Source organism: Rhopalosiphum padi, chromosome 1 (genome assembly GCF_020882245.1).
Source record: "Rhopalosiphum padi isolate XX-2018 chromosome 1, ASM2088224v1, whole genome shotgun sequence".
NCBI lineage: Eukaryota > Metazoa > Arthropoda > Insecta > Hemiptera > Aphididae > Rhopalosiphum > Rhopalosiphum padi.
Window position 1 is genome coordinate 14,310,072 of NC_083597.1, and position 9,230 is coordinate 14,319,301.

At 29.7% G+C, this 9,230-nt stretch overlaps 2 protein-coding genes across 2 annotated transcripts; both read right to left on the minus strand.

Moving 5' to 3' along the window:
- Positions 1-1,162: 1,162 nt before the first annotated feature.
- LOC132917974 (ATP-dependent DNA helicase pif1-like) lies at positions 1,163-2,818 on the minus strand. Its single transcript, XM_060978998.1, has one exon. It carries the CDS (start codon positions 2,796-2,798, stop codon positions 1,341-1,343), a length of 1,458 nt encoding a protein of 485 aa, XP_060834981.1. The 5' UTR covers positions 2,799-2,818; the 3' UTR covers positions 1,163-1,340.
- Positions 2,819-2,826: 8 nt separating this feature from the next.
- Positions 2,827-5,072, minus strand: LOC132932183 (uncharacterized). Its single transcript, XM_060998433.1, has 3 exons — positions 5,025-5,072; positions 2,936-4,292; positions 2,827-2,864 (listed from the first exon to the last, which is right to left on the minus strand). The coding sequence occupies exons 1-3, from the start codon at positions 5,070-5,072 to the stop codon at positions 2,827-2,829; spliced, it is 1,443 nt and encodes a 480-aa protein (XP_060854416.1).
- Positions 5,073-9,230: the final 4,158 nt, after the last annotated feature.

The window sequence follows — 9,230 nt, forward strand, 5'->3', positions numbered from 1 at the left end:
TTTTTGTCGATCAACCGGCACAAATTACAATATTATATTTTCAGTATAAATCCAATTAACTATCAATGATTTAATATTCCCGTTGGGTTATCAACACCTATGCTGTAGATATTGAGGTATGGCACAGGATAATATATTATCTACCTCATCGCATGAGCGTCATGAACGAACGTCAATGCGCTTTACTGCCGCCGGCGAAGAATAGCTCACTGAGTTTCTATATAGTGCGAAAATTTCAAAGAAAGTGTCTGTGTCGCCTTAAGCAATCTTTGATGGAATATATACTCGTATCATTACTGTACAAAGAAATTCAGGATGGCCTAAACCATAAACGATGTTGCGCTGTCGCCAAAATCTCGCTACTTGCGTAACAGTGTACCTTGCAGTTTTACATTTTATTGTTGTCGTTTGAATTGTGGTGTATTCAACTTAAACGAAGCGTATTACTAATCTATTAAATAGACACCAAAAGACACGGAACGGCGTAGTGTAAAGGCTCCTTGATAATCATACGTAGCTTACTATAATTTGTACGTCACGAACGATTCTTATACTCTTTTAATGAATTAGCACAAGCCTACAAATATTGGGATATATTGTAATTATGTATTTATGTTTCTTAAAGAAAACCACTTAAAATATAAATTAGAGTAACTCTACTTGATGCTTATGGTATTGCACAATATGCATCGTTAGTCAAAGTAATAAAGCAATAGGGTAATCCTGGTTAAGATTATCGAAATGGTCAAAAGTTATTTAATGAAAATTATTTGCTGATCTGCATACATTTTTTACTAAAGATAATATTTAAAAATAGGAGGCAAGTAAGTACCATTCTGCTGTACATTAGGTTTCGAGTGGATCAATATTATAGGCGAGTTAAATATGAATTCAATGTAATATATCAACACTATAACATAGGTACGTAAAAGTTTTAAATTCTCACAAATACTGTTTTTAAATTATAACAAAATAATTAAAATCGTTATTTATTTTTAAATAAATAATTTCATCCAAATTTGAACTTATTTATGAAATTTTTTTATGAATTTCTAAACAACAAAATTGCTTGCAATATTTCGTCAAAATTCTAACTTCAAATGCTTATAAAAAAAAATTGTACGTATGAATTCTTAATGTTTTTATACACGTACTAGCAGACCCGGCGAACTCCGTTTCGCCACCAGATTCGTTTTATGTAACATTTCGTTTGGTGATTAAAAGATAAAGAAAAAAAATTTTTTTTGTTATATATTTGAAAAGGAAAATATTTATTTCATTTCACAACAGTAATAAATTCATTTCAATTACCTACTAAAATGAAGTGTTATTTAATTGTTTCATTGTAGTGCTCTTTGGTAAACCACATTTTTTGTTTTTTGGTCTGACGTTAACACAAACAAAGCGGATGGTTTCCCAACTCGTGAACACGCAACGTATAACTGTCCATGTGAAAAACAATGATTTTCCAAATTTATCCCGCAAACACTAAGCGATTGGCCTTGCGACTTATTAATTGTCATTGCGAACGCAAGGCGAACTGGGAATTGCAATCGTTTGAAGTCAAACGGAAGATCAGTCGGAATCATTGGTATTCGAGGAATACATACATTTTCACCTGCGTACTTTCCGTTAATAATGGTTGCCTCAATTAAATTCGGCATAAGTCTCTTTACCGAAAGTCGAGTACCGTTGCAAAGTCGCGGTGGATTCAAATTACGCAGTATCAAAATAACTGTACCAACTTTCAGTTGCAAGTTATGTGGTGGAAATCCTGGTATCTCCAGAGAGTTCAAAAACTCCGTTGGATAATTTACTACATCATCGGGATTTGTTATTGAATCAACGGATTTGTATGTCACCAAATCGCCAGCAATTTTTGATTGAATGGTGAAATTCAGTGCGTGGACATCATTATTCTTTGCTGCAAGAATTGCTCGTTGACTTAACCAAGCATAATTCTTATAATTCTCACTAATGTTTGGGAAAACATTTTCAATAAGAACTAATTGAGTGTCTACAAATCGGCAAAAGTCGTTGGTAAGAGTAATTAATCCAGATGTCGCATCAACTGGGACTTTTCCATTTCCAAGATCTAACAATTGTTTGGAAAATTGTGCAGCACTTTGATCATTTTGAAGTTGAACTCTCATATTAGTGGTTAGCGATAATGTTTTTACGTTATTCCATAAAGGTGATGCCTTTAGGCAAGCATTCAATTCATCTGCAGGCGTTCCACGGGGAACTACTGGCAACGTCTGCCTGAAATCGCCTGCCAACAATATCATCAAGCCGCCAAAGATGTTGTTATTTCTCCGAAGATCCTTCAGTGTGAAGTTAAGTGCTTCAAGTGATTTCTTATGTGCCATTGTGCACTCATCCCAAACAATGAGCTTGCATTGCATTAACAATTTTCCAATTGCACTGGATCGGGAAATATTGCACGTTGGAGTATCAATTGTGTTTAAATTGAGTGGCAACTTAAGCGCAGAATGTGCAGTACGACCGCCATCTAGAAGAGTCGCCGCAATTCCAGATGATGCTAACGCCAAAGCTATGTCACATCTTGATCGAATAGTGGCCAAAATCAATGAAATGACAAATGTTTTCCCTGTTCCTCCAGGTGCATCCAGGAAGAATAGACCACCAGTATTATTGTCCACCGCTTGCATTAATGTTTTGTATACTTGTTTTTGCTGTTCATTCAGCAACGGAACATTATTTCTAACGAATTCCTGCAATGTATCAACATTGTATTGCAGCTCTCGATTTAATTCTTGGTTGAATGCATCGTGCATCGATCGATTTGGCGCAATCATTCCTACTTTAATCAGTAGCTTGTTTGCAATAGTCAAGCATTGATCCTCAATCAGAATCAATCCTTCATTGTAGATTTCATCGGTTATTTGGATGTCAGGATTATTCGTTTGAATACGCAAGCGATGCAAGATATCTTCACATATGGCATCTTTGTATTTGTTCCATAACTGAATTGGTTGTGAAGGAAAACATGTGGTGATGATAATTGCGAACAGCGTTCGTATTTGGTACGCATTTGATGAAACAACTGAATCTGCAAGTGTTAAATCCCAATGAGAATCGTTCTCCAGCAAACCCAATAGTTGACATGCTTCTCGATATGTTTGGCATTGGTGGCCATTCACAGTTTTCAAATGCGCAAATGATTTCGGTCCACGTACATTTACTAACAGCAGTCGCAAATAAAAACATTCATCGTTTCTAGGATGAACAGTGTACATACGACCTAGTGCATCAGTTGAAAACACCTGTGGCCAGTCTGGAACTGGGGTTCCTTGTTTGCGACGTTGGAATTTCTTTGTTGATTGATTCCAAGTGTAATACTTGGGCATTTCAACGTACATCAGCGTCGCTGCGAATGGATCTGCTTCACACATTGCAAAGAAGCTAGTCAATGTTGTCGATGGTGGTCTCTCAGCTCGTTGTGCCGCATTAGCCTCAGTGAAGTAAACTCTTTGGCCATTTTCCAAATGCACTGCTAAATGTACAACTGTGGGATATCTTTCATGAATTTGAAATGACAATAATCGCCACAGTGCTTCATTAGTACTGACGTATCTGCCCATTTGGAAGTTGCTGATTTCGTCATTCACATTTTCCGACGCAATACCAAACACAGCCATGTCGCTGCCTTTTGTGACGTACTTGCACAAATATTTGATTGATTTGGCCGAATGACAACTCTCAACGTTTGCATGTGTTTCGAAAATTCGTGATAGCAGCGGGCAATATGGTACAATGAATTCATTTCCGATCTCAATCTCTTGATTTTGAACTTTAACTTTGATAGTTCGACCGTTATCTTCTTTTGAACGCCGACGATAAACTGGATATCCATCGTTCCCTGTGACTGTTTCAGCAACTAACGGTCGCGGATATCGTTTTGTGCACTTTCCATCAGCCATGCAAGGCGATAATGGATTTAATGCACCGCACGGTCCATGCACCATCTGTGTCGTCACAATGTCGTGTAGACGGGGATCAGTGACTGGATCAGGAATTTCAGCTGATATGATGTCATCCACTTCATTTGAATGTAATTTGTTCAGCAACCAAATTAGGATATGAGCATGCGGTAGTCCACGCTTCTGCCATTCCACCGAGTACATATAACAACGTGTGTCACCAAAAACTCGATACTTAGTAAGCACATCCATCATAACCTTGAGTTTTTGCTGAAATACTCTGGCGATTATGTCATGGCGATCTTGCGGTTTTTGACCCGGTTCCAACTCGCGTTCAATTTCCGTCCACTTCGGATTGCATGTGACCGTAATAAATAAATACACGTATAATAACAATTTATATGATGGTGTCTTGTATTATATTTTCAAGAATTGTGAGTAAAATTGTGTAAATCTATATGGGTGTGAATCATGAGTTATCAATGAAATAGAGAAAACATTTTTATGAATCTCAGGCTCTTGAGATTTGGTAATAGGGACAAATGAAGAGAATCAAATGGACAGATAGAAAAAACGTCAACATGCCAACCGAAATTGAAGAAGTAAGAAATATAATTAATGCAATACATAAAAGGCGATGTGAAATATTAGCTATATTTTACACCATTGGCTAAAATATACCACATGATAATATAAAGACAGAAGACTGTTGGACGACAGAGACATTCATTTATCTCAATTAAAAAGGGGTTAATTCGTACATTGGATTAGAACAGTTAGCAAAAAATCGGGGAGAATTAAGTCTAAGTTATATATGTTGTGAACCAACCATTAGTTGAACACTAAAAAAAAAAAAAAAAACAGTTATCGTAATGCTTATTTTTTATAAAATATAAATATAATGTCATATAATTTTCATTTTCTAACTGCCTACATTATATGATATAAATCTTAAAATTTAATATAGATTATAGCGATACCTTAAATGGAAACAAACGTTAACAATGTTAAGTGCTCGAATTGGAGGGGAGGCGCAGGTGGACAGAGCTCCCCTTCAAAATTGTATTTATTTTAGCATACCGCTTCTTGTGTTTTTAATTTGCACGGGGGGTACGGCACATCCCCCATATAAATCATTATTGAAAAACTTGTAAAATGTTTATATACTATATAATATTTATATTTTATATATTTATATATCTATTATGTATTATCAATTTGAACAAAATATGTAATAAATTGTAAATTGTATTAATGATAAAAATCAAAAGATATAAGATAATTATTATAATAAAGGGTTACAGCTGCTAATAATATTTATATTCTTATATATACACTTTTATACCTAACATATATACTTGAGCCTTATGTTGTATCATAGATACAGAAGGGAAAACGATATGCTGATGAAGTTAACTGCCCTAAGTGACAAAATAACGAAGAGAAGCATTCATATGTAGAGCTATGGAATATATTAAAAATTGAAATAATTATAGTTTGTATTTCAAAATAAAATAAAAGATTTGTTTTTAATTAATAATAATTATTTATTGTTGCAGTGTATATTTTGTATAGTAGTAATGTTTTTTTGATTATTGTCGATAATACTATTTGAGCCCAGGAGGGAGTTAGGTTGGTTTCAATCATTGAGTGGAACGCTGATTTTTTTACGTCTGAGAGTCCCCTTTCTTTTATATTTCCAATTCGAGCACTAGACTTAACATTAACATTTAAACGGCGATACCTTTATCAGTAATATACATGATAACGAATCTTGTATTTACATTTTCCATAAATGTGTCTCAGCTACGTATATTTATTCTTTACCATAGTTTGATGTAGGTCTGATTATTACCTATAATATTTACAGTGTACTGTATAATGATCACAATCACAAATACATGACCAGTATTATAAATTGGACATTAGCTAATAATAATATAATATAGTAGGTATCTAAAAAAAAATCTTAATTATTTTAACGTGTTTATAAAATAATATCTAAATCTTGTTAAAATAATTACTCCTAAATGTAATTCAATGAAATAAACATAATTTGCTGCTTTAGAAGGACTATATGCAAATAGCCATATTTTCAAAGATAAAAATGTAAATTAGAATATTTTATTATTATACTATTTATTATAATTTATAATTGTATTATTCTGTAATTATAAAATAATGGTGATATAAACAAAACTATTAAATTATTAGTACCTGCGTATTGTATGCATGTTAATCAAGTTATTAACATAAATAATGAATTGTAGTATAACGTATACAAAGCTGTTTCTTTATGGGTGTATTACAAGAAATATTAATTTAAGTCATTAATAAGTTCACATAAATTCTTTATTAACTTTAACAATATAATTTTTTTTTCAGTTAAATATAACGAATATTCACCATCTATAAGAATTAACTACAGATTACGTTAGAGTTTTAAATAAAAGAAAGTTTAAATAAACGATAACTAATTATATAACTTATTCAGAAGTGTATACATAACTTCTGAATGTCCCAACCTTAATATTATCTAAGACTATTTTTAAAAAAAATTGACGTTTTAAAAAGAAACCTATAAAGAAATGAACCTGAGAAAAGAGCAATATTGTTAGTGAAAGATAGCATACACCCAATCCATCTATACATTTTAATAGAGATGTTTAACAATAAAGAAAAATATATTTTTAGAAAACGATAGCATACAATTCAACTTCTATCATATGCACTGCAGGTATTCTTTTCCTTTAAAAATATTGGAACTAGAAAATCAGTGGCAGAGTATAGAGGATGCACATAGATTAATATATTTATATGGTTATAAGGTATTTATCCATAAAAAAGGCCATTAGACTTAAAATTGAAAAACTACAATTAAAAGTGCTAATAATATAATTACCACATTAAAAAATTCCTTTAGAAATTGTTTCTAGCATAGTTTTCAGGAAACATTTTCAAATAATTTATCTATTCATTTAATTTCTGTAATCATCCTTACTAAATCACCCTATTAAATCTAAGCGTGCCAGGAATTTTGTTTTTTTTGACCATTGTTAGCCTACGCCACATTTATCTTTAGTACCTACGAGTACGTCAATAAAACCATAATACGAAACACAAAAATAATATTAATGTTTTTTTTTCCTTTTTAGAGGATAATTAAATCTAAATTTTATTTATTCTTATAAAATAATTTATAATATATTATATTACAATATACAATTTATATAAATCCACTAGGTATTATAAAATTAGATACTTAGAAATATATAATAAACATTATAATAAAATAACTAAAAGTATAAAAAAAAATACTATTATTTAACATTTTATAAAATGTCTTTAAAAAAAACATCATGAGAAATCTGACCCCAACTATGCTTTGAATTCTGTGAACATATTATTTCGCATGAAACACAACCATATTATATAAACTCTATTAAATGCGATATTTTTAAACGTTTACATTTTAATTTTTCTATGATTTTTATCATGTTCTCTAAAGGTGCATCAAACATTCTGAGTATTAATAATAATAATAATAAAATGGATATAAAAATAATAAAATAACAATTCAAATTATTCAATGTGTCACACTAAAAAAGTTGGCTGAAGTAATGGAGATGGGTGGATTATATTTTCCAGGAGTGCTTTTGTATTACAACCCTCGTCATTTCATTTTAAAACGTTAATTCTCAATCAAAAAAAAAATATATATATATATTTAACAAAAAATGAAAAGTTAAGTAACATTTTTTATTGATAATCATTATATTTAAATAAAACGTTATAAACTCTGTTATAAATTCACTTCTTTCAAATGATTAAAAAGATAAACTTTGCAATAACCATTACTTTTGGTATAAAATAATTTAGTTCTTCAATTTAAATTAGAAAAAAAGTAAATGGAAATACTTTTATTTATTATTTTTTAATACAATAACAAAAACAAAATAGAAAGATATACTATAACAATTATATTTTTTTTTTTTTTTGTGAAAAATATGTACTAATTAACAAACAGCCAAACAATTTTCAAACATTAATTTTATGTATTATTATTATTAAGTATTTAAATATACAATTTGTATGACATCTTGATAACTTATAAATAATAGTCATATCGGAAATGGGTTATATTTATCTTTTAATTTTTATTAATATCTAAGATAATTCTTAAAGTACAAATATTAATTTCAACTATGTGATTATTTAATAATTTATTCTGATATTTATATAATATTTTTAATGTACATTGGACGTATAGTATAATTAAACTTTCCTATTTTCAAAATTAAAATTGTACACCTAAACTCCTTCTTATATTAATAAATTCATACTACATAATAATATAAATTTTTAAATGCCTATACATAAATTAAACTCATCATTATATACTCGTATATTCTTCTTAAATAAATCCTGTCTAAGTCACTGAAAAAGACCATTACCAACAACGTTTCGGAATGATTTGCATAATATTATTCTGCTTTGAACCTTTCATTTGACATATCATTTTTTATCTTGTGACAAGTAAAATAAGTTGATTTTAGTCCTTATTTAGATACATATTTATGTATATTATATTTGGTTAATGTACCGAAATTTGCTATTACCGATGTTATGTTACTCATTTATTTCAAGGAATAAAATATAAAGTTAAGCCATTAATATTGAATATTTTTATGCATAAACTGACGATATTTTTTAAAAATGTTAACACCCATTTATAAATAATTTGACATATTAAAATGAAAGTGTACTAAATATAATTTAAATTTTCAAAATATATTGGTTTACCTCTCATACTACATGGATATGATATATTAAGAAATGAAAAAATAATTTTTATATTATACAATAATAATAATTATATGTATTGAAATAATTATGGGATAGATAATTGGCGAATCAATTACTACTTTTCTACAATTGTTGAAAAACCTACTTATAATTTAGTCTATTGCAACTTTTATATTTAATATAAAATATAAATTATCACAATGACTGTATCAGTGTACAATAACTACATTATAAGTAAGTATAATGTGTTACTAGAAAATTTTAAATTTTGTTAATTCGGTTGATAATTTACAAGTAGTTTGCACGTTTATATTTTAAAATTATACTTTTATACATCATATAACAATATTTTATAACTATAGATTCTGAGCGGAGAAATAAATTTATTGATTTTAGAATATGTTTTTTTTTGTGTGTACATAATTTTGGATACATAATAAGTATAGCTGATACAATAGTATGATCTTAAACTTTGAGTTT

Excerpts from the sequence above, each read along its gene's own strand:
- LOC132917974 (XM_060978998.1), bottom strand. The coding sequence starts at position 2,798 with ATGCACGATGCATTCAACCAAGAATTAAATCGAGAGCTGCAATACAAT.
- LOC132932183 (XM_060998433.1), bottom strand. The coding sequence starts at position 5,072 with ATGGGGGATGTGCCGTACCCCCCGTGCAAATTAAAAACACAAGAAGCG. Across the intron at positions 4,293-5,024 it reads AATTAAAAACACAAGAAGCG|TGGACGGAAATTGAACGCGA; the intron begins GTATGCTAAAAT and ends TGCAATCCGAAG. Across the intron at positions 2,865-2,935 it reads AGATATCTTGCATCGCTTGC|GATCAATGCTTGACTATTGC; the intron begins GTATTCAAACGA and ends ATTCTGATTGAG.